Below are 27,235 nucleotides of genomic sequence, written 5' to 3'. Positions count from 1 at the left end.
AATGGCAACAAAAGCCAAAATTGACAAATGGGATCTAATTAAACTAAAGAGCTTCTGCACAGCAAAAGAAACTACCATCAGAGTGAACAGGCAACCTAGAGCATGAGAGAAAATTTTTACAATCTACCCATCTGACAAGGGGCTAATATCCCAAATCTACAAAGAACTTAAACAAATTTACAAGAAAAAAATCAACCCCATCAAAAAGTGGGCTAAGGATATGAACAGACACTGCTCAAAAGAAGACATTTATGCAGCCAACAGAGACATGTAAAAATGCTCATTGTCACTGGCCATCAGAGAAATGCAAATCAAAACCACAATGAGATACCATCTCATACCAGTTAGAATGGTGATTATTACAAAGTCAGGAAATAACAGGTGCTGGAGATGATGTGGAGAAATAGGAACACTTTTCCACTGTTGGTGAGACTGTAAACTAGTTCAACCATTGTGGAAGACAGTGTGGCGATTCCTCAAGGATCTAAAACTAGAAATACCATTTGACCCAGCCATCCTATTACTGGGTATATACCCAAAGGATTATAAATCATGCCACTAAAAAGACACATGCGCACGTATGTTTATTGTGGCACTATTCACAATAGCAAAGACTTGGAACCAACCCAAATGTCCATCACTGATAGACTGGATTAAGAAAATGTGGCACATATATACCATGGAATACTATGTAGCCATAAAAAAGGATGAATTCATGTCCTTTGTAGGGACATGGATGAAGCTGTAAACCATCATTCTGAGCAAACTATCGCAAGGACAGAAAACCAAACACCGCATGTTCTCGCTCATAGGTGGGAAGTGAACAGTAAGAACACTTGGACACAGGATGGGGATCATCACACATGGGGGCCTGTTGTGGAGTGGGGGGAGGGGTAGGGATAGCATTAGGAGATATACCTAATGTAAATGATAACTAATGGGTGCAGCACACTAACACGGCACATGTATATATATGTAAGAAACCTGCACGTTGTGCACATGTACCCTAGAACTTAAAGTGTAATAATAATAATTAAAAAGAGCTTCTGTACAGCAAAAGAAACTATCATCAGAGTGAACAGGCAATCTACAGAATGGAAGAGAATTTTTGCAATCTACCCATCTGACAAAGGTCTAATATCCAGAATTTACAAGGAACTTAAACAAATTTACAAGAGAAAAACAAACAACCCCATCAAAAATTGGGCAAAGGACATGAACAGACACATGTCAAAAGAAGACATTTACACAGCTAATAAACATATGAAAAAACCCTCAAGATCACTGATCATTAGAGAAATGCAAATCAAATCCACAATGAGATACCACAATCGCACACCAGTCAGAATGGTGATGTTTAAAAAGTCTAGAAACAATAGATGCTGGCAAGGCTGTGGAGAAATAGGAATGCTTTTACACTGTTGGTGGGAATTTAAATTAGTTTAACCATTGTGGAAGACAGTATGGTGATTCTTGAAGGATCTAGAACCAGAAATACCATGACCCAGCAATCCCATTACTGGGTATATATCCAAAGGAATATAAATCCTTTAACTATAAAGACACATGCATACATATGTTTATTGCAGCACTATTTACAATAGCAAAGACATGGAACCGACCCAAATGCCCATCAAAGGTAGACTGGATAAAGAAAATGTGGTACATATATACCATGGAATACTATGCAGCCATAAAAAGGAATGAGATTATGTCTTTTACAGGGACATTGATGAAGCTGGAAGCCATCATCCTCAGCAAATTAACACAGGAACAGAAAACAAAACCCCGCATGTTCTCACTCGTAAGTGGGAGTTGAACACTGAGGACACATGGACACAGAGAGGGGAACAATACACACCAGGGCCTGTTGGGGGGTTGGGGGTGAGGGGAGGGAACTTAGAGGATGGGTCAACAGGTGCAGCAAACCATCATGGCACATGTATACCTATGTAACAAACCTGCCTATTCTGCAAATGTATCCCATTTTTTAAAGAAGAATTTTTTTTCAAAAGAATTAAAAACCAAAAAGAAAATAATTTGGCTTTATACAAGAAAAGCTTTAAAACAATTCTCACCCTTAATTAAATAATTCCCCTTTCAGCAATCAATCCTAAGAAATTAAAGGTGCTGCCAAAATGACTTATGATAAATCTCATTATATACATACATATAGCATTATATATATAGCATTATATCTATATATAGCAAAACATTGAAAGCAATATACACATCTAAAAGAAGGGAGGATATATAGCAAAACATTAAAAACAATATACATGTCCAAAAGAAGGGAGGATATATAGCAAAACATCGAAAGCAATATACATATCTAAAAGAAGGGAAGATTAAGGAGATTTTGGTTTACACAAGTGGTCTCAAGTTTGACTTAAGTATAATAACTGCCTATTGCAAATACTGATGCTCAGACCTAACCCCACTGTATCAGGTTTTTCTAGATTGTGGTACCATATGTTACAAAGCTTCTGGGGTGATAGTATTGATAAGTAGGAATGATCTATATGATTGATGTTTGATAACCATTAAAAAAATTTCAATGGCAAGAGGAAGTGCTTATAGTATAATGTTAAGTGGAAAAAGAAACAAGTTTGTATTCATTTTGATCTTAGTCTGAGAATAAACTATACATTTATAAGTATATGTATATATAATGTTGATTGTTGAAAAGAATATGGAAGAAAATACAACAAATCACAATCTCTGGGTGTAAGATTATGATGAACTTAAATTGCATTTGTTCTTTATGCCTCCCCACACACCCAGAATTTTCTGGGCAGTGGGAGGTTATACTGTATTAATTAGTAAAACACAAACAAAGCTTTCAGTTATTTTGTAATATAACACCTAATGGAATTGTTTTATTCAAGGCAAAAAAATATACTCTATTTTGAATTAAATAAAATTTGAGGTATAAATTAGGTGTTTTCTTAAAGTTCTTAGAAAAACATTTATTGTTTCTGATTATGTGGTTTGCTTTGGTTCAGTTGGTTTTGTCCCTCTAGTCACAGACTGGAGGACATGTGATGTATTTGACTTCTATGAGGGCTCTCCTTTATTTGATGGGAACAGGTCAGGCAGAGAAGTATGAGTAATGCATCAATTAGCAGACATACCCCATCAAATAGGAGCTACAGGAGGTTAATAGAACTCTTAGGGACCTAGGGAGAAGACTTGCTGTTTCACACATATTTATATAGACAAGGTGAGTCTTTTCCCTTAGGCTGAATTAAATGAATGTGACTGAATAGGCTTGAGTCCTGCTAAGTGGGCTATTTACAAAAAAAGAAAAAGCTTTTATCTCTGTTTTCAGAAAAAGAGATTTATGGCTAGCAACTATGTTCTTTCCCTAACAAGTATTAGAGACCCTAAGAAAAAGTCTTTTTTTGGATTTGTTTGTAGGACTTAAAAAAATACGATTTATTTTTATATTCTATCATGTTACATATTTATTTTATACCTTTCTTGAAATCAAACTAAAATTCCAGATTGGAAAATGTATTTGATTTAAGCTTCGTGAGCAACAAATGTGTGTGTGTGTGTGTGTATATGTGTATATGTATGTGTGTGTATGTATATACATATATAGGTGCTATAGTTTTCCTAGAACCATGCTAATAAGAAAATAGTAATTTCATGAAATATGAATAACCAACTCTACATAGACTATTCATTCTGTTATTAAATGATAGCTGCATTGTCAGTATTTTCACAAAAATTCTATGCATATTCCATATAACAAGATGAAATAGGTAGAGAGAAGCAAATATCATGTAGAATTTACTTTTGTAGTTTAATTAATGATGTCCTCCAAATAAAGGTGAATAGAGCAAGTTAGCAAAAAAGCTGAGAATTTACAACAAACCCCATAACTCTGTGTAATGTCAATTAATGACCTACTGAGAACAAATGACTATTTTATTAATCAAGAAAACAAAAAGTAAATAAGAATCAATAGGCTGTCAAATGATGAAGAGTTAAGAACTAAATATGTCTAATTTTAAGGAAAGGCTTTTGCATTCACAATTCTACCCTTTATCAACTATTTAGGCCTCGAAGAGTAGCCAGTTTTCAGCATTATCAATGCTCCACTAAGTTTTCAATTTAACTTGTAGCTGTGCTATTACTTTTCTTCCCAAATTATTCCTTCCAGTAGACAAGCACAAGGCTCTTATTGCTTCATTGGATTTGTGCACTCATTTCCAAAGGCAGAATTTGGGCTAGATTGCTCTACATATATATGCAAAAAGTTTTTAGAAAAGATATTGAGTTTTTACTCCAGTTTGCCTATGCAATGACAAATAAGATTTACATTAAATGGTACTATTGATCAGGAATTTAATATTAAAATAAGGAGAGAAAAAATTTTGTAAGTGGAAAGACAATTCAGACTCAGCATGATTTGCAATGAGCACTTGAAAACTCCTTTGATAAGGAAGGATTTAGTGTCTTTGCTTTGAGTTTTGGATGACATATATGTAATTAAGTTAGTGTGGAAACCTTTGTATTTCATATTCCAAGTTGAGTCAAGGAGAGCTGAACAAGTTAAACAGATACTTGCCTGGATTCCAGCAATTTTCTATAGATTGCATGTTCATTGGAATTTGCACGATTAATTTCTAGTTGAGACATGGGTCTGAGGAATGTGATTCTTTGAAGGAGCTTTGTGATTTTTGTGAGGATGTCTCCTAGTAACTCAGCCAGAGCATTAGCTAGGGATTGTGATCATTGAAAATTTTAAGTATATTTTTAGTGTTGAGTATTTTTTAGGTCATATTTACAAATATTTCATGAAGCTTAGCTTCTTGATTTTGTCAATTTTAGGTCACAGAGTAGAATTTTCTTACTTACTTTGGGTCATGGATCTCTTTTGGAATTCCATGAAACTACAAATACTTTCTCAGGAAGAGATGCACAAACTTACAAAACCCCAGACTGATACATAATTTCAGGGGTTCACAGACCTTGGAAGGGCAACTTGAACACAGATTAAAAAGATATCTATTCTAAATTCGAATAACATTTATTTTAAAAATAGTGATGACTTCCAAGTCTGTCTATTAAAGGTAAGAGAAATAAAAACATTTCTATGACACCTGGTGGCTCAGAATTTTAATAGAGCAGAGGTTTTAAGACTGATTTATTGAGAAGGGATTTCCAAGGTACTAGGCTCAATCTATGATCGTTGTACAGCTACATCACATGCAGAACATTTTCATTTATTATTTTTATCTTTTGAGACAGGGTCTTACTCTGTTACCCAGGCTGGAGTGAAGTGGCATGATTATGGCTCACTGCAGCTTTGACCTCCCCAGGCTCAGGTGATCCTCCCACCTCAGCCTCCTAAGTAGCTAAGATTGACTGCAAGTGCACACCACCATACCCAGCTAGCTTTTGTATGTTTTGTAGAAATGTGGTTTTGCCATGTTGCCCATGCTGGTCTTGAACTCCTGGGCTGAAGCAATCCACTTGCCTGGGATTATAGGCATGAGCCACCACACCCACTCCCATTTTTAAATACTGAATGTGAAACCAATAAAAATTTAAAAAAAACTGTGAAAAGATGCTTTTAGTTATATAATATTGAGAAAATATCAACTATTCATATTTCATACCATAAATTTTATTTATTTGTGGTGGCCTTGGGGTGCTGTTTGAGACTATACTCAGTAAAGTCCCTGCCTCAGGCCACTCCTTTGTTATTATCACTGTGCTCAAATTATACATATGAGAGTTTTGTTTCAAATGAGACCACGGCTAGCTAGTGAAGTGCTTCAAGTTATCTCTGAATAGCATTCATTTTTCAAGTTGTGGTTATTATTATTCTAAAGTAAATTTACTTTAAAGTAAGTAAAATACAATTTTAAAATGTAGGAACTGGTCTCTGTTACATAAACCTCATGTGAACTGTTCAACAGTACTGTGTCTTTCATGCAGATGCCCTGCCTGTACCGTGATTTGATGTGTGGACTCCCCCACTGTCTCCGACTCTTGATTTCTTCATCTCCTTATGTGATTTCCAGAATTCCATTCCATGGTCCACAGATCATCTTTACTTTTCCCATCCTTTGCTGACTCCTAAAAACTTTCATCAACTGCTTTAAAGACTTAGAATCCCAGAATTTTTGAATCAAAATGTAGGTAAGAGGTTATGCCCAACCTTCTCATTAGGCCCCAGGATGCAGACCCTGGGGCCTAATGAAAGTTAGGTGACTTGTCCATCAAAGCCCAGCTGGGGTGCAGGTCTTCTGCCTTCTGGTCCAGTGCTCTTCCTACAGTACCAGGATACCTTTTATTTCCTATCGTGACTCTTCCCTGTGTAGCTAAACTATATTCATCCTTCTGTGGCTCTGTGGGAAATTTTCTTTTTCCTGAGAAGTTTGTCAGGCTTGGTAGGGTCTATGCCTGATTAAGTTTTGGAAGCCATTGTAAGATGGCAGTTTCAATCCTCTCAGGCTAAATACTCCTTGAGCTGAGAAAAAACTTGAAAGGCAGGTGGTCTTGTCAACTGAATAGATACATCCTAAATACCTGAGAAGGAAAGGTAGCAGATAATTTTCTTTGAAAAGCATTACCAGTAATCTAGGTGAAATGACTTGATTTAACTAGATGGTAGGATTTTCTTCCAAAGATAAAATGTCTTTTTTTTCACACATACAAAGTTCATATTGATTTAAGTTCTAATCTTTTGAGACATGTAATCTTGGCTCCCAAGAACAGTACCATATAGAAGCTTCAGTATCATGGCTTAGGAGATTCCACACAGAAGAAACAGAAGTGTAAAAAGGAATGCCAAAATAATAAGGCCCAACCACAAAAACTCAGTCTCATCTTTGAATTTTCATTTCCCTTCCTTTCCTCTAGCCAATTATCCATTAAGAATTGTTTTTATGACAAGTGACTCTCATATTTATATTTTCATTTCTTTTCAACTGGCATCACTTTAGTTGAAGGCTTTATCACCCAAGACCAGATCCACTGGCTTTCTCAATCCATCCTCTGCTACCCAGAGTCAGAATAACTTTGCTTCTCTGCTTGTTTAGAATGCCTTGTCAAAAGTCTTCAGGAATTCATGATTGCCTCCAAGATATTATTCTAACTTTTCTGACATTCAAGTTTTCTCAACAATTTAGCTTACATACACTTTTAAATTATAACTGTATTATATTTTATTTAGCCAGACACTGTGTGAAGTTCTTATTATTGTCATTGAATCTTTACAACGATCGCATATGGTAGGATTACATCTCCATTTTACAGATGAGGATAGTGAGGCCTAAAGTTGATTGGCTAGTAAGTGGCAAAAGTGAAACAGGAAGCTGGGTTTGTCTAACACAGAAGTCAAGTCGGCATGGTAGCAGACACCTGTAGTCCCAGCTACTCAGGGGGCTGAGGCAGGAGAATCGCTTGCACCTGGGAGGCAGAGGTTGCAGTGAGCCAAGATCACGTCACTGCACTCCTGCCTGGCGAGAAAGCAAGACTCCATCTCCAAAAAAAAAAAGAAAAAAAAGGAAAAGAAAAGAAGAAAATTATTCTGTTACTAAATTTACTTCTTAGAATAACATGATTTATCTTTATTTTAAAAATTAAAAATTACATTTATTACCAACAGATACTAAGTGTCAACTCTGGTTTAAGATTTATTTCACTGCATATTTTAATATGTATTTAACTCACTAAATGAATCTATTTAAACTTCACATACAAAGACTATAAATTTTCCATTAAATTCTTGAGAGTGAAAATTTAAAAATAAAAAGTTCCCACTTCTTTCATTTAAGATTTCAGGTTCCTTAGCAGGAGGCCAGCATTTGGATATTGCTCTTATCACTTAAAATGTGTTTTAATTGATCTTGCTTCACCTATCAGAGCTTTTGGCCTGGATTTTGTTTAGGCTGGAAAGCAACACAAATTAGAGAAGAAACTTTAGTAAAAACAGTGCTGCTTATAGAAATAGGGATTACAAACTAAGAGTACTTCTTACAGAAACAGAGATTACAAGCTAATGAAGGGAAGCTGAGCTTTTTATTCAAAGTTCAGATACATGGGGACTCACATCTATGAGAATACGTAGCTTTTCTGTTACTCTCTGAAAATAGTTGGAGCTTAAGGAGTCTAAATCCATGAGTCTTTAAATATTTTAAGTTTATGAGATTCTAAGTGAAGATACAAAGCAGCTTATTTTGAAAGCAAGAGGGCTCATAGTCATATTTCAAAATAGAAATATATTCTAATGCCCGTTTTTTAAACAACTCAAATTTCAAAAAGTGACAAAAAGTTTAAATTCTTAAAATAGTCTCACCTACATTTGCTTCTATTGGTGTGAATACTGGAACATATTACACATATTACATGGTCGTTCAGTTATTTGCTATTTGTCAGAAGTTGGGTATCTTAAGCTATTAGTTTGGACACTTTCATGAACTATTTTAAATATACTTAATAAATTGAGTGAAAGTACTATAAATCAATGCTTTTCACTTTACTAAGCAACAAAACAGAAAAATGGTGCTTTCATTTCAACGTTCTGCTATCCAAAAGAGCTAAGTCATTGTAGAACTACCACCAATTGTTTCCCTGAGTGAGATTTCTATGAAGTATTTTATAAGAATTCAAAGTACAACAAATCTTCCTGATATAACAAATGTCCATGTAAACATCAAATTCTAACATATAAAGAGTTCACTGACAATGTTGTGACAATTTCCTTCTTTTGTGTGACTGCTTCAGTGGAGAGTCCGTGTGTCTGCATCTTAAAATTCAGGATGAATAAATTAAGAATAAATAATGTGATTCAACTATATCCTGTACTTTTCATTAAAGAAGTCAGTGAGTGAGAAAGTCAAAATTAGGTTTTGTCAGACAATCAGTCAACAAAATATGCCATCTTCTAAAAGTTTAATGCTTAAGTTTCTGGATTTGATAACCATTAGAATACACTTATCTACATAATAGATATTATGTTTTGACGGTAAAATGAATTTATTTTGAATGTATCTTTTCATGTAAGTTCCTAATCACATAGCCACTATTGTTCCTGCTCAGAAAACAATAGCCTCTAACAAAAACATATCCTTTGGAAAGGATTTTCTTTCATTACATGCTCTTAACAATCCAACTTTAAGGATATGCAAGGCTTCTAAACACGTTTGTAGCAAAATGGTAGACCTGTATTACTGAAAGATGATGACTCTTTATTTTTTGCAACAAATTGCCTGAATTCTCATTTTTTTGGTACATTTTTTTTTCTCCTTTCCTAAAATTTTCTTCTTCTTGAGCCCCAAGTGTCTCTGTTACCTGATCTTAAAACTTTCCTAAAATCTACTTGAGTCACACAAGATCTAGCTTCTTTGGCGGAAAATGATAACAAATAATTATTGCTGAATAGGATCTAGAAGCTGGTGCCTTTCATAATCCATATGGTCTATTTTTCTTTTTCTATCTCAACTTCTAGATGTTTTTATTTATTTTTTAATTTCTTTTTTTTTTTTTTTTTTTTTTTTTTTTTTTTTTTTTTGAGACAGGGTCTGGCTGTGTCACCCAGGCTGGAGTGCAGTGGCATGATCACGACTCACTGAAACCTCTACCTCCCAGGCTCAAGCAATCCTCCCTCCTGAGTAGCTAGGACAACAGGCATGCACCATAAAGCCCAGCTAATATTTTTCTATTTTTTTGTAGAGACGGGGTTTTGCCATGTTGCCCAGGCCGGTCTCAATCTCCTGGGCTCAAGAAATCCACCTGCCTTGGCCTCCCAAAGTGCTGGGATTACAGGTGTGAGCCACTGCACCACCCCTTTAAATTCTCTCACTTGTTTCTCCTCTTGGTTTTGCTCTATGGAAAGACCAGTTTGAAAGAGAATACCGAAGTCAGGAAATATTAATGATTTCTATGGACAGCAACACAAAAAGTGAGAGGTTATAGTGAAAACCATTAAAATAAATATACAAGAGGCCTGGGAAGAGGGTGTATAAGCATGGAGAGAGGCTGCTTAACAAAATATTTCCTCCCTTTCCTCCTATTTTTCTAACCACAGTTTTCCTATGGCACCTTAAAAATCTCATGAAGTTTGTATAGCTTCAACCCAAAAGTCCAGACTGATCATATTTCCAAATATATATCATTAAAATCATATTAGTGATTAATTTTATTAATTTTGTCTTAATAATGATATATTTCTGTATAAAAATGCTTTGGATTTTAGTTTTGATATTTTTGTGACCACTATGGTTTGACTGATAGTAACTATGTATATTCTCCAAATAGAGAAATTAACAGCTGATAAAAATTTTCTAAGGCCTCTGCAAGTATCTAAGCCTTAATGGAAGACTGGTACTAATATTTAATGATGATAGAAAACATAAATGCATTAGCATATGACTGATATGACTTCTGTGAAAGTTTCTATTTTTTCCTGCTATACCATTTGCAAGTGAATGTTCAAATGACTATTATGCACAAGTGGCAAGCTGGTTTCCTTATGCTGGTGGGTTAAAAAATATAAATGTATAAAGAAAAAGGGATTAAAAAACAGGTGGGGGAGGGGTTTCCTTCAAATGGATGGAAGCCATTCTTTTGAAAGAAAACTCCCCTCTTACCTTAGTCCTGGAGCTGGTTAGTTCTCCTCTGTCCTCCTCCTAGGGGAGAAATACCCAAAGTTAAACAAAAATAGAACATGGTCTTGTATTAAAGTCAAGTTCAGTTCTGGTCAACCCTTTCCTCAGGTCTCACAAGACACTATCAAATGTCTGATATACTGGGGCTTTCACTGAATTGAATTTAAAACCCATTTTAAGAATTAAGCCAAAGGGGAACGAACATTAGCTGTGTAAGAGGAAAAAAATATTGTCTGCCCTTCAGTCTGTCTTGCCAGAGAGCTCTAATACCTTGAAATTGGCTTAGAGTAGAAGTTCACAGAAGGGCATTGCTTGGGTAATTTTTGTCAGCTGGAGTGAATAATGGAGGGTGCATCATGGTGAGCACCTGGAGTTCCTTAGGAAGAAGGGGTATGCTGGGGTGTTCTCAGCTCATCTCCCTGACCTTCTTTTGTCTTCTGAGAGTAAAATGATAGTGCTACGAGCAGCACCATGATTGAAGCAATACTAACTCTGATATGAACAATAATTATTGTGAAAATAAAAAAAAGAATTAAACGGTCATTAGATGGGAGAGCTAGAAAAACATCTGGGAAATGGATATTATCCGACACTATGTGCTTGTAGTTTTTCACAGTGGGAAATGGCAGGATGAATAAAGATGGGATTTTTTTTTTCTTTATTTGTCTTTAAGTAGGATTCTGTGACTTTGGAGAGAAACAAGGCAACATAGTGAGAGGCTCATGGGCTTGGGACCTAGACAGTAATGGGCTCCAGTTCTACTTCTGTCACTCATCAGCTATTTAACCTGAGTTGCAGCAGCAGCATCTGTCCAGATGAAGATAAAAGCAACAACTACAAGGAGTTAGGGGGATCAAGTTCCAGTATACATGGGTGTGGTACATAGTCGTTATTAAATTTTTATTTCCTTTTTATTGTTTTCATTTATGTAGTCTCTGATATGGTGTTTTCTTATTCGAATTACTTTATCTCTGTTGAGGCTGCTGTCTAATTAACAGAGCTTAGAATCAGGTCCTAGTTACCCTTTGGCATAATTTCAGAGATGGTGGGTGATTGGCTCCCATAAAAAACAAATACCAGACAATTGATTGAATTCTGTGAGACATGAAGGAGAGTGGAGACCAAGAATGAGCCTGAACCCATACAAGATCATGTGCTATTGTTATTTAACTTTGGGTAACTTATTAAAATTCTTCATCAAGTAAAATGACATCAGGTGAGATAATGGATGTACTTTGAAACCTCAGTTTGTCAAAGTATATTCCAGAGACGTAAAAATGAGGGATGTTGTAATCATTACTCTAACAGCCATTATGAAAATGTGCAGGGAAAAAACACTTTATGGCAGATTCTATGTTGTACAATGATATCTTGTCTCCATCTACTACTATTACCATTTATTTAGTGTTAGATTTATCCTGTGAACTTTAATCGTCTTAAAGTTTCATGATATAAATATGACATGATTAATTCCTCCAACTATAATATATGTGGGTTCCTTTGTGTTCTTCCTTGGTAATCTAACTTCATTCATTGTTTTTAATAAATATTCTAAAAATGGCTATTTTGACAAACCAGTCCTTTTATCTATGAAACACTATAAATTCCTATATATCTATAGAGAGAGAGAGAGAGGAATTTCCTGTTTTTGTGAAACAAATATCTGCAGAGATGGTAAAGCTGTGCTTAAAATGGGGGGGAAAAGTAAACTGTATTGTATGAAACACCTATTTCATCCTTGGTAGTCACTTACGTAACAGAGTTTTAAAGACGATATCTTTATATTTAGAAATGATCTGGGAATCTATGAATAAGAATAACTACAGGTATACTGCCTGGATTGGGTAAAATTACAGTGGCTGTGAAGTCTTCATGCTTCAGGGCATAAAGTGATTGCTATTTGTGATGAGGAGAAAAATGAAAAAGAAATTAGGTAGTGCTGAAGTTGTTAGGGTTATTGTGATGCCCTTAGTAATCACCTTCTCAGGTATTTCATATTGAAACACCACAGGCTACCACATTATGTGGATCCATTTTTAAAATCATATCTAGATATGGAAATAGAAGTTTTGTTCTAAAAAAATCAAAACAAGTCCTTTTATAGGCCTGTGCTTCACTTTTGCTGTTTTATTCCCCCTTTTGTATAATCCAATGAATTTTGTCAGATTTGTACCGTGCCAAACATTTGATGTCAGCAAACAATTTTGAATGTCTGTTTTAACAGGCATAAAAGACCTGCATTTATTTCTAGCTATGTTGGTTCTTACAGAGGAGTGCTTTCCTTAGGTAGTTTTCCATTTCATAATGAAGACAGGCTGCAATAAAAGCAGCTATTTACTAAACAAGTGACTTACTTAAATTCCAAAACAGCTGAGCTTTTATAGAAGTTCTGAGAATGAATTTTTTCTCAGTCTTATTAAGTGTCCACAACTTCAAAGAGGTATGAGAATTTTGTTGTTTTCCTTAAGAGGACCTAGGGTAATACGCAGAATTTCAGACTCTCAAAGTGGGAACGAAATAGAGATGTCACATCATTGTTTCCTGTCCAAGAGATGTGAAAATCTCTTCTACTTTTACTTGAACAAGTCGGATGTCAGGGATCATAAGCCAATTTCCCTGCATTTTTGGGAAGCAGTTTTAATTGTAAAATTTTTATGTTGACCTGAAAGGTACATAATTTTTTCAACTCAACAAGAGTTTATCTGGTTTTTAAAATAAGCTAAAATTTATGGACGTTGAGCTCTATGTGCATATTTTCACTATGCCTTGAATTTATGTGTTGCTGAAACTGCAGCATGAAAGCGTCACAAAAACTGTTTAGTAAGTTTTCAGAGTGAATCTATGTTTGTACTAAAGTGTACTTTTTTTGTTCTTCTCCCCTAAGAGCACCGGAGATTGTCAGAAGATCTCATTTCTAGTCTCAGCTGTAGGACTGTGGGCAAGTCACGTAAGTCTATTATACAGTGCCTTCCTCTATAATAAAACAACATCATAAGAGGGTTTAACACAGCAAGTGAAAATATATATGTATGTGGAAGTGGTTCAAAAAGTATAATGCTGAACTGTACTATTATTGTTTCACTTAAATATGCTGCTTTGTAATTTTTGGTGTTTATATGAGCTAAATTTAAGCATAATCTTTTAAAAGTGGACAATTTGGAAAGAAAATTCAATGACATATTTAACTAATTCTATGGCTTATACATTATTATTACTGTATCACTTAGTAGAAAGCAACTCTTTTTTTTTTTTTTAGTCCTATGCCCTTTTTCCTCTGGGAGACAATCTGAAGTCAACTTTTCCTGGGTCCTATTCAATTCTATTTACCTCTGACTAGCTTCAAATATAAGCCAAAGGTTAGGGGACTGTCTTAGGACTCTCGATACATGGTTTCATTTTAAATTTTTATTCATACTTTTTCAGAAAAAAATTTACTTTTTATGCTAAAGGCACTAGCAATGCAAAATAGCTATACTTGCTGATAATGCTTTTATGATTTTTGTGTGTGTGTGTGGTTCTAGTTGCAAATGTCTGAAAAGATAAGAATTTAGGGACTAGGACTGATGATGTCTTTTCTTAGTTACTAATAGGATTTTGGCCTGTTACTATTTCAAAAAGAAATATTCAGAAGCCGCATATCTATCAGGACCAAATACAAAACAATCATTCTTCTACAATAGCAGAGGCCCTGTTGGTAGCTCTTGCCAGTTTTTATATAGGCCTCTGTGTAGGGAAGCAACAACAGAGAGTGGGCTATATACTCTCATATTGCCTTTGAAAGTGGGAAGCTGTTTGTGTCACATTTGTTTGATTGACTGCAATTGAATTCTTATTCTGGCTGACTCCCAAATATTTAGCACTTAAAGAAAACTGATTGAATGTTTAATATTTCTGTAAAAACTTATCTGTGGGTCAACTTCTTCATTGAGTACCCCAGAATTTAAAAAAAAAATAAAGAAAGCTCAGTAAAATCTAGTTTACTTCAACAGGATATAATACGACTTTGTGTGGTTGATGGTATTTAAAATGATAGTTTTCTCTAACACTTCAGTATTGTGTACGTTGAAAGGTGGAGTTAGATACTAGGGATGTTGTTGTGCCTTTAGATTTTCTTTATTTTTGAATTGTGTGATGTTAAAGGTATGTATTAAAATGGCTTCACAAACTTTTTCAAAGTATATTTCATTCTGTGGACATCTGTTAACAAATATTTTTAGATTTTCATAAAGTGTGAAATTTGTCCATTTAAAAGAAACCACATTCAATCATAAAAAAAGACTTTTTTGATGCTAGGGAGGATAAACAATATTTTCACAATATTTCTAACTTCTGTTAATATAAAAATTATTTACAAAATCTTCTCATAACCAACATAATGCCTGTTTCTGAGAAGGCTCAGGACTAGGGTTAGATTTTTTGAAGAGCTGAATGGCAATTTTCAATTCAGATATTGTCAGGTGGTGTATGATACTGTATATTTGTGTCAAATATCTCAGATGTATGTTATTTCATTTAGAAACAGAGTTAAATGATTGATTATTTTGGAGAGGAACAAACATTAAAATAAATGAGCTACAGTTTTTTAATTTTTAGTGAAATTAAAATGGAATATAATTCTAAACCAGAGTCATTGCTATTCTCCAGCTCATTCTAAATGACTGACAAACTCTTTTATCTTTTTTTTTTAATTAAATGAGAATTGTAAACTAGCCCCATTGTGATTGATGCTATCTTTAGAGACAAAAGGAAGCTAATGACACCTAAAGTTGTGGATGAGTGCTTTCCCATATGCTGTGCCGAAACAAAGGAGTACATTTTCAGTTTTGTAGAAAACCATTATTTACTTATGATGTACTAAGTAAATGTTTATCATTAGCATAAAACTGCATTAAAGCAGCATCATATAGAATTCTTCACTGAAAGGTAGATTATATATCCACAATAAAGTGAGCTATTTTTAGTATTGTATTATAGGCATTTTGGATTTTTATGGTAAACCTGATTACCATAACTCTCTCTAAAGCTCTGTGTTGTATGCCTGCATGTGTTTATCTAAAATATTCTCCACATGTCTACCTATTGCAAATATAAAGAACTACTTCCTCCCTCTATTTTTTATTTTTATTTTTTTGAGATGGGGTCTTGCTCTGTTGCTCAGGCTGGAGTACAGTGGCATAATCTTGTGTTGCCCAAGCTGGAGTGTAGTGGCGCGATCTCGGCTCACTGCAACCTCCACCTCCTGGATTCAAGTGATTCTCCTGCCTCAGCCTCTGAGTAGCTGGGACTACAGGTGTGCCACCATGCCTGGTTAATTTTTGTATTTTTTGTAGAGTCAGGGTTTCACCATGTTGCCCAAGCTGGTCTTGAACTCCTGACCTTAACTGATCCACCCTCCTCGGCCTCCCGAAGTGCTGGGATTACAAGGGTGAGCCACTGTACCTGACCCCTTCCTCTATTCTTCAGTCCCTCCGTACTCTACCACCAGGCTCTCAGCTAACAGGGCCCTGGGATTATAAGGGGAGGAATCCACTGCAGTGTGATTATAATGCTTCTCTTCTAGGCCTGTTCAGAGTTGTAAGAGTTAATGTAAGAGTTAAGGTCTCTCAGAAGAAGGTAATGGTTCCTCCCTCTGCTCAGCCTGTGCTGAGGCCACCTAGGGTGGCTTCTTCCTGGCACTCTTTCCTTTAGGAACATCAATCTAGAGAATAGAACCCAACACAAATGATGTGTGAACAACAACAACAATAGATATATGTCACTTGACTTCGGCTGCCGTTCTGAAGATAAATTGAGAGCCACTTGTGAACTGAATGTAAGCCACTTTATAGAAGCCATGATCCTATAACCTGAGATCCTATAGTGGAGAGTAATTAATCTGACATATTTTCTTTAATAATTTAGTAGAGACAGGGCTGAAGAGTGGCTTTGCTGCCATGGTCAGAATCTATTGTATGCACAGCAGAAACAAAAAAAATCTCTTTCTTGATGAATTTAAATATGGGTCCAGAGAATGCTTAGAGTGAGGAAATCAAGGCCAAGTCAATAGAAAGGGAATAGCACGGAAGCTTCATGCATTCATATCTACTTTGGTTACTTCTAAGGGTGAGCAAGCGTTCCGCTTCACACGCTAACCCTATGCACACATTAATGCTTTACCTTTGATCTGAATATGCTGTCATCTTTATATTCATAGGCTTTGTCTGTGAGACAATTGTGTGGGTCTCAAGAACAAGAGATTGCAATTCTGGCTTTTGTTAGAATTGTCGGAATTGAGAGCTAGCTTCGCTTTCTCATCAAACTTCATAAGCTGCCAAACATTTTGGTAGCAGTTTCATCTTGTCAAATTTGATCCCTTTTGAAGTGGTAGAAACTAAAATGGCCATAAATTACTCATTTTCTCAGGAAAGTTACTAAAATACAACTTCTAAGTGTAGTAGTAAGGAGAGCAAAAGGCTAACCCTTGAATATAGAAACTTTTCAATTTGGTGTTACCTACTCAGGCTGCTATAAAGTACCTCAAGAATGAACAACTTAAAACATACCTGATAAATGATCAGTTGGACCCCACTCAGGAGTCATTTGTTGAATGAACTGTCAAAAGATTGAGGGCAAATCATTTTAGCATTTTTTAAAAACTAATGGGAAGAATCACAAACATGTATAATGCCTTGTGAGTCTTAAAGAAATTTAGAAAAAAGGCAACCTTTGTTTCCTTCTTCATGAGGAGTTGTAATTTTAGTTATCTTTTAATTAAATAGGAAGGATTTAAATGAAAAATTTAGAATTTAAAATGGCCCTGATAAGTTTCATCCTTCCTAGTGTAGTGTACATCTGGAAAGAGAGGAATGAAGTATATGGATTCTACTGAGCAATTATTTTTCCCTGGGACACAAGTAGCATTGATACCTTCACCATGTGATGTCTTAGTTTGTAAATGGAAAATACTTGGTACACACAATAGCAGTATATTTAATAGCAAACTAGGTAGCTCTTTTAAGCATATCTCAGAAAAGATTTATGTGTGTTTGTGTGTGTGTATATGTTGAGAGATGCAAGTGATTTTTGTTGTGTGTGTTTGTCTACTACTTAGCCCAACAGACTGTATCTCAAAATATAATAGGATTAGAAAAATAAGTTATCTATAGCATCTTTAAATATGGCACTAAAAATGAAGGGTATTCATAAGCAAATATATATCTCTTTTCATAATAGTTAAAATAAAAAAAATGTGTTTATGTACCAACCCACTGCAGCTCATTTCCACAAGGCATGTTAAAAGTTTCTTCATTTGAGCCCAAATGTACTCAGTACTCAGCTTTAGACTTCTGTACACTTAAGTTTTTCTAGTATCTACTTTAATACTATCAGTTGACTTGTTTCTAATACCAAAAAAAGACTAAAATAATATGCTCACATAAAATATCCAGCAAACTCCTTTTTCCTAAACCTTCTAAGTACTTCATAAACCTTCTAAGTACTCCTGAACTAAAGTATATATCCCACAAATTTTATATGTGAAAGTAGCTCCTTAGGATAATACATTTTTCAGACATGAATTTTCATACTAAGTTTAATACACCTGCCCTAGCAAATTCTCCAAAGTGGAAGAAACATAATTTGACCTACATAGAACTCGACTCACTCCAATGTAGATCTAGGCTAAGGCCAAGTGTCTTATGAGGCCAGTAGTTTTGTTCAATGCTGAAAGGAAAAGTCCAATGAGAGATGTGGTATTCTAATTCTCATGCTGAGTACTTCCTCCCCCTGCTGTGCTATTGCTGTGGGGCTCTGAGTTTCCTGTTGTAACCTAAATGTGATGTGCTTGGTTTCAATGGATCAGTTCCGGTTGCCATGGGTTCCTGCAACTTGTCATTGCCAAGTACAACTGGGCCTCATTTTTTCCAGGTCTCACCGCTCCCCCCCCCCCCTCGCCGATACAAGTTGTATTGGAACTGCTTTCCTTTAAAGCATCTTTTTTTTTTTTTTTTTTTTTTCAGTGACAGAACATTTGTTTTACTTTAGACACAGTTCCACAAACATCTTTAGAGGAGGCAAAGTCTGAATGGGAATGACCGCTGTTGAATAATAAAAGTATAGGTGACTAGAGTTTTTGACTTGGCTTCAAACATTAGGGTCAAGTATACAAATCGTTCTAAGGTCCAGAGGAAGTGTTCAGATATGACCCACTGCTTTGTTGTCTGGAGGTATTTACAGACACTAGACACTATGAATATCTTTAAAAGGGATATTCTTATCTAACAGCTACTTAATAGTAAATCCATATCAACCGAATGATGATTCACTCGAAAGAACCTTTAACAGGTTTATTTATTACAAAGTAAAATCAATAGTCTAGTAACCAGTGTAGTATGGATACCGTGGCAAAGTTGATAGTATTTTGACAGTAACGTAGGCAACTTTATTGTACCATAAATACTATAGTATAGTAGATGTTTATACTATAATCAATTTGTATATTAAAATTGATAGTGTTGATAGTATTGAGAGTAAAGTCAAAATAAATGTACTTCCTCTTTCTTCTAAACTTTACATTCCGTTGCAATGCCATCGAAAGTGTATATTTTAAAACAACTTTTGGACATTTCTCAACCAGAGAAAGATTTTCACAATTGTTTTGGATTGCCAAGGGGACTGGGAAAGGGAGGAGAAAGAAAACCATGGCACTGATAGAAGTATAAATTGTACTGTGCATATAAAAAAAAGATTCCAGATCAGTATACCTGGCATTGTTCTGTCACTTGAGAATTGGAGAATCTATATCAAAATACAATAAACCAACAATTTCTGGCCATTGTTATTAGTAAGTGATAGATCAATGGTTTTAAATTTAATTGCTTTATGTCCAGCAAGCACTAGTCTGAAATAAAGTCTTGGAACAGTAAAGAGCTCTGTAAATCATTCTCTACTGTAAAGACAGGTGCTAGTCATCAGTGCTGTCATATTTTTCAGTCCAGTTACAGATCTACTCTTTGCGATGATCCTTATTGCATTTGTTTTAAAGTCTGCATTAAAGACCCAAGTCCCAATTTTCAATTCTGATTATATATCAAACTCTCTCCTCTTTTCTGTGACATTTTTTTCTGAAGCACTTTAAACAAACAGCAAGACCTGGAAATTTAAAACTCCCTAGACCAATGGAACATAACTAGTCATTTATCTGCATTCTCTGTTTAAATGTAAATAGGACAGATTACTGTTTTCTTTTGCTTAAAGTCTCATGTTGCCTAATGAATCTGAATAGCAGAGTTTGTGAGAAAGCCATTGTTAATGACAATGCAATACAAAAGTCTCACTACATCCAGAACTATTCACCTAAAGACCTGATTTTAAAAAGATAGATTGTATAGGAAAACAGACTTAAGTCTCTACGGAACTGAAAAAGACAGAAAGGTTTCAAATAATTTGATACAGGTATGTCCTCTTGACCTTGCTCTGATGAATACAATTATTTTGAATTTGCTTCTGCAAACTAAATCATTTATACAGAAGATGACTATTAGTCCATCTCTGTATTAGTTTGTCTCATTTGAAACAGAAGAATCCTAGTCGGATAAGAATGAGAATTTAAGCCTGATGAGTCTCCCGCTTAGATGGCTGAGGATGAGACAGAGAGGAGGTGGGGTGAGGTGCATGCTGGTCAGCCTTCAGTGCCCTTCCAGTGTTCTCAAAGGCAGGACAAAATGACTGTGGTTTTGGCATGCAGGAGCCAGCTTGCTCAGGAAATTGTGGCATATATAAAACAAAGTGCATAAACAAACTCTCCATCCAGGAAGCTTAATTTAACAATTGCCTCATTAACAAGGTCCAGGGAAGGACAGGAAAAGAGGGGGAAGCCAATGGGTGATTATTATACAGTTCTGGACAGATGAAGCCCTTCAGCTTTTCCCCAAACAATCCCTGTAGTGTGGATTTGACAAAGTGGCACATTTAAGAGGGAACTCTCTTGCCATTAATGGGAGTCAGGCGAACCCGTCACTGAAGGCCAAATTCAGTCCCTGAAGCTTGACTTTATCAGTAGACACAAGACAGAGGACAAGGCAGCTATATCCACAGAGAATTAATTAAGTGCAAGAGAGACATCCAGTGAATGTAATCAATAGTCTGAACACTGATCTACATATCAACCACCATTGCATTCTCCCCTCCTATTTTTAAAAAAGTATTTACGCTAAGGTGCTCTCAAAACCATACCTTCAACAGAGATTTCTTTACTATTTGGCCTCATTGAAATTACATATTCTTCATACTGCATCATACAAAATAAACCCTCAAAGATGAAACAACCTGATGCCAGTTTAAGTTTCTGAATGGTTGAAATTGTTTTTGGGTAGAATATATTATGGATAATTTATTTGTTTGGCTTTCTCCCTGCACATTTCTTCAGTTTCATACGGAATGTATGTTCCATACATGAAGCCTGACTTCAAAATTTCCACAGTCCATAACCATATTTGTCTTTACTGGCTAGTTTTGTTTTATCTCTTTTAATATTGCACTTTTGTAACATACCATAAAACCCCTCACTAATTATTACAGTGTTGCTTGCAAACACAATATATTGCTTTAACACAACCTTTTCCATTACTGATGTTTGTTTCTTATATCTCTCTCAACCCTTCCCAACCCAACACACATATCAAAGCACATTGCAGTTACCCTTTTGAAACCAATGAAAACAATTATAATATTTATATTGCTTTCATTTGTACTAGGCAATAGTACAGGTCTCATTACCTTCACTTTTCAATGGCTTACCAGAGGCATCACTTTTTAAGATCAGGTTCTTGGTTAAGTCCTTTGGCAAAGATCCTGATTTCCTCTTGAATCTGTGCTTTGTGTACATTTCTCCTAAGCAGCACTGAGACCAGAGTAATTTGTCGATCATCGCTTTTGATGGGATCCAGCCCCATCAATTCAACAGCAGCCTTTATTGCTTAAGGAAAAAAGGAAATTCTGCCTCCTGGACATAAACATGTGAATTTTCTATGTCCAGGACCAAAAGGATGAAAAGGGCAGATTTAACCAATATTTCCATAAGAATGAAAGTCTCACTTAATCCACACGTGTAATGGTTTGCTCATTTCAGGGGTCTATCTGTAAGCATTTTTGGATTGCCATTGGGTCTAATTTTACAGATCTTACTTACACCACACTCCCTTTAAAATAGGCAGGAGTGTGACTTGAGTAAGCACTATAAAACCAGAGCTCATTTTTTCCTCTGACTATGATTGCTTTTATAAATAGATGTGATTTCAAACTTAGCATGAAAACAACCTCAAGATAATCTAAAATAGAAAGATGCCATAATAAATAAAATATTGAAATGGAAAAAAAGTGGTTTGCTGGAAAGAGGTTAATTTCTTCTTACTCAGAGACTAGTGGCCAGGCATAATTTAAAAAAATGATAAAATGTAGAATTATCACTAACATGATGATAGTGTAGATACCGGTGGCCAAAAAAATTTGATGAGATGTAAAGAAGCATATGCTACCCATGCCTTAGGCCCACTGGAAGCAGCTAGTGTTCAACCAGTTTGGTTTTTATATGGCCTTCAAAGATATATGTCAACGAGGATTAATTATCCCAAAATTAAAAAAAAATTACCTGATTGTTGACCAAAATATATGAAATGGAGAAAAAGAAAACAAACAAACAAACATACCATGTTCACACACAAAACAAAATAATTCTCTCAGGCACATCAGGGAAGGTGGAATACTATAACAACACATGTTATATTGTTATACTATTCCACCCACCTTAATGAGGAACCCTTGGGCGTTGCTACTCCATAGCCTTTGGAATCCAGATTTCCTCCCACTTTCATCGTGTCACATGGCTTTCGCTGCTCAATGTATTCATTCATAGTGGACTCCAGGAGAAAGGCAAATTTGCCCTTGGATTTGCGGACACGAGCTACTCCCTCAGCTGTAGTCCTAGTGAACACTGATGGCTCTGCTGATCGCATGTAGGTCCACATCTTTTCATACACTGCTATTTTTGATCTCTGGAGGAAATTAAAATAAAATTAAATACAGGAAAGAAGGGAACAACATGTTAATATTCACTGAACCAAGATAAGAATAAAGAGTTTTAGTATCTTTCCATTGCTCTCTAACTCCCATTTGTCATAGAGTAATATAATAGTAATATTACTCTTTTCAAACTGGAAAACTGCCTTTTAACACTGTTTAAGGAAATCACGGAAATGATAGACATTTAAAAGTCATATCTGAAGAAGCCCAAACCTCTTGCCATAACAGTTACCACACTCAACTGCTTAAATAGTGATCTATTACTGTTTTTTTCAATGTAGACTGCAATGAAGAGACTTCATCGTTTAAAATCATGTTTTATATCACATTCGTGGTAAACTTTAAAAAAGCTAAGATTTTACTTCAAGTTTGTAAAATTCCTTTTAATACTGTATTTTAGTTATAACAAACAAGGAGGGTTGTTGTTTTATTTTTTTTTTTTTAAGTTTTTTTTAGAGACAGGGTCTTGCTGTGTTGTCCAGACTGGAGTGCAGTGACATGATCATAGCTCACTGTAACCTACAACTCTTGGGCTCAAGAGATCCTCCTGCCTCAGCCTCCTGAGTAGCTGGGACTACAGGTGCATGCCACTATGTCCAGATGATTAAAAAAAATTTTTTTAAGATGAGGTCTCGTTATGTTGCCCAGGCTGGTCTCAAACTCTTGACCTCAAGCACTCCTACTGCCTCAGTCTACTAAAGTGCTGAGATTACAGGTGTGAGCCACCATGTCTGACTGTTATTTTATTTTTTCTTTTTTCATGCCCCCAAATTTTAGTGCACATGATTCTAGTAAGAAATATACAAAAATACAGTCCATATCAAGTCAGTAATTGAACACCAAAGGAAGAGGCAAAACCTGGTATAGCTTATAAACCAAATATCCCTAACACAAGAATCAAACTCTAGGTTGATTGAAACATTTTTAGACTTTTTATGAAAAAATTTTCAAATAGAACATATATTGAACTTCAAAGAGAAGTGATTCCTATTTTCCAATTTTGCGTTTTAGGGAGTTGGTCATTCTAATCCCCTTGACTCCAGCCAAGAAACTTATTTATATTTGTAAATTACTTCTGTCTACTTGAGTTTTATCTATTAATACGTTACTCTCACTACTTAATTTACCCTGGTCCTTGTTCTTGTTATTTACATTTGCATTAAATTTTTCATTCACACATACATTTTTAATGTGAGAATATATCTAAGTGAACTCAAATGTCTCCAAAAGATATGTTTAATAAGATAGAAAAGCCTTGGCCAGGTGCCATGGTTCAGACTGTAATCCCAGCATTTTGGGAGCTTGAGGCAGGTGGATCACCTGATCATAAAGTTCAATATATGAGATCAGGAGTTCAAGACCAGCCTGGCCAACGTGGTGAAACCCTGTGTCTACTAAAAATACAAAAATTAGCTCGGCGTGGCAGCACATGCCTGTAGTCCCAGCTACTAACAGGGCTGAGGCACGAGAATTGCTCAGACCTGGGAGGCAGAGGTTGCAGTGAGCCTCCATCTGAAAAAAAAAAAGCCTGAATCTTGTCTGGTGCAACTGCATTTGTTTTCAATAACAAGGGGCTGCAATTTTGTATCTGAATCCAAAAAAAAAAAAAAAATGAAGACCTTATTCAGACTTATGTCTTTGTGTGAGGCTCAATGCTGAGTAGTGTGTACATTTATTTACATTGAGCTTCGTTTACCAAAATGTAGAATTCAACAAGAGGCAGTTCTTTACTAATCAACATATAACTTCAATACCTGGGCAAAGACAAATTATTCAGGCAGACAAAGAAAGAAATGAATAAAAGTGTGATTCAAATTTTTGATTTCATAAGTTCAGAAATAAGTAATCAATAAACCTAACTAATAAAACACACAATCACTGATTTGTATACTTGAACACCAAAGAAAAAGATATTTTATGGTAACTATATTCATTTTTTTTTGAGGGGACAGATGGAGTCTCGCTCTGTCACCCAGGCTGGAGTGCAGTGGCGTGATCTTGGCTCACTGCAACCTCTGCCTCCCAGGTTCAAGCAATTCTCCTGTCTCAGTCTCCCAAGTACCTGTGATTACAGGCAGCCACCACCACACCCAGCTAATTTTTGTATTTTTTAGTAGAGACAGGGTTTCACCATGTTGACTAGGCTGGTCTTGAACTCCTGAGCTCAGGTAATCCACCGCCTCGGCCTCCCAAAGTGCTAGGATTACAGGCATGAGCCATCGCACCTAGCCGGTAACTTATATCCAAATGTTGATAAATATCAAGGTGGGAAATTGACATCTTTTAGTATTTTTTGTAATGTTTTTATGCTATTAACACTTGAAAAAATATCTCATGATATAAAGATTGGTGTGTGTGTGTGTGTGTGTGTGTGTGTGTGTATTTAGGCAATGACAAATTACTTCTGGCAACAGAATCCTCATATTAGAAAACTGCAATGATTCTACGTCCTTCCAGGACAGATGAGTACTTGGATTCCAAACCCTCAAGTATAGAATCCACTAGGAATGCCATGTTGCCATGCTTCATTCATCCCATCTCTAAAAGTTCTGTTCCAGAGAACAAACTCTATCCTTTTACAAGTTCTGAAAAATATTACCTCTCTGAATCACTTGATACAGATTGTCCCTCAATATCTATATTGATAATTTTAATTTTTAGAGAACTTCTGGTAAACTTCCTTTAAACACATAACTACTTTTTAAATATATTTAAATCTTAACTTGAGAGTTTCACCCAAAAAGGTATAGAGCTTCACATACATTGTATACTTTACTATGTACACTACATTGAAAACAGAAGAAATAAAATCAGTGTGAATATTGCTTTAATTGAACTATTTTATGGAATTAAGAATATGAAAAACATGCTAATTACTTGGCAATTTTCCAGTTACAAATAAGTAGCTTATTAAAAGAATAGGACAGTTAAACAAAACTAACATAGCAAAATGAAAAACGTGTATTTTTAGGATTTGGTATTTGTAGAGATCACTTGACTATAGAATGCAGCATAGTATTAAAGCAAATAAATCTTTTTAAAAAGAATACAGTACCTTTTGGTCATTGATATTTTTAATAGTCCATTTCTGTATATTAATATGTGGAAAATTACTGCTGCATTTGTTTGAATACATTGAATTATGTATGCCTTAAGTGCAAAATAAGTTGAACTAATCCCTTTAAAATCTGGAAGAAAGAGTAATCCACAGAGTAGCTATGCTAAATATAAGAGGGTGTAGGTACAATAAAAATGAAAAAATATAGATAAAATGGAAAGATAAAAGCAAGTTTTTGAAAAAAGAAATTTGTCACCACGCTTATGTTTAGAAAATCTGATTCTGATAAGATCATATACATAGGACAAAGGGACGAGGGGGAATCGAGAGGCGTAGGACTGGAAGTAATATCCCTGTGCCTTATCTGTGACTGCAAGAGAGTGATTGCTAAGGAGGGAGGGCAAGCAAATATTTATAAATTTGATGAGACAGGCTAAAATGAAGAAAATTTCTGCAGATCCAGCAAGCTCAGTAGGTCTCTGTATCAAGTGTCATTGTATCAGGTACAATGATAAAGGAACATTTAAGTCCCTAAAAGCTTCAACTGTAGTGTATGTTTAAAGACTGGGGTGTGGGAAATGAAGAGATAGAAGTCATTATTTTTTGAAATTAGAAAATTAATATCAGATCGATTTATTTCATCTTTATTGTGAAACTCAAAGCATGGGGAACTATCTGATCTAAAGCACTGCTTTATTGCTTAAAACAATTCTTGTAATTTAAAAAATGTGCTATCCTTTTAATTGTCCCTAAATTAAGTATCCCACCATTTCTGCTTCTGATAGAAACTGTGTACAAATGTCATGTATTATAGTTAATGTTTACATTGCTATCTATCTGGTGAATTTTTTCCCTCTTCTAGTAGCTTACTTGGCAAGACTGATGTTCTAGTGAGAGCTCATCAATGCATTATTTGGTAATATTATAAACCCTGAGATAGTAATGCACATCATTTATGCATTCACGATTTCACTGATGACTGAGACAGGCACAGGATAAAACTGCATTGAAATGAAAATCACTGTGTTTAAGTCAGGTGTGTAGTAATGTGAAAGTACCAAAACAGCAAGGCTGGCATTAAGTGACAAGTTCAGACTCTTTAAATGCCTCTATGTTTAGGCTTACCATGGCACACGAAACATGAAGCATATAAAGTCTCATAATGGGGCAAAACCAAGGCAACAGTTGATTTCAGATGTAGTTTTACCCTGTGGCTTAATTCTTTTTTCAGTTGATTATAACTGCTACATTTTTCTGAAGCACTGAGTATAGGTCATTGCCTGAGGCAGCCTAGTGGAGCTGATAGATGTACCATTAATGTGTTCCTATGAGAAAATGATTTTGACAGGTACAAAAATACACTTCACGTTCTGGTTTCCTCAGCCCATCAGACAAATGGTTTATTTAAACCAGGTCAACATGTATGGGAGAGGAGGGAGGCAAACAGGGTAAGAAATGAATGAAATTTTTATCAAAGAACCCAAATTTA

At 35.4% G+C, this 27,235-nt stretch overlaps 1 protein-coding gene across 5 annotated transcripts in view; it reads right to left on the bottom strand.

The window, feature by feature from the left end:
- Positions 1–27,235, bottom strand: part of GRIA4 (glutamate receptor, ionotropic, AMPA 4) — a 392,568-nt gene that overhangs the window by 30,109 nt on the left and 335,224 nt on the right. For 4 of the 5 annotated variants that reach the window (XM_012002387.1, XM_012002385.1, XM_012002386.1 and 1 more), the window contains one exon: positions 22,413–22,660. In XM_012002387.1, coding sequence (XP_011857777.1) covers positions 22,413–22,660 — 248 coding nt within the window. Of the gene's footprint in view, positions 1–10,613; positions 10,653–22,412; positions 22,661–27,235 lie in introns of all 5 variants that reach the window. The other variant, XR_001008469.1, reaches the window with a different exon arrangement.

Source organism: Mandrillus leucophaeus, unplaced genomic scaffold, assembly GCF_000951045.1.
Source record: "Mandrillus leucophaeus isolate KB7577 unplaced genomic scaffold, Mleu.le_1.0 Scaffold685, whole genome shotgun sequence".
Lineage (NCBI taxonomy): Eukaryota > Metazoa > Chordata > Mammalia > Primates > Cercopithecidae > Mandrillus > Mandrillus leucophaeus.
This window is presented reverse-complemented; position numbering and strand designations above follow the sequence as displayed.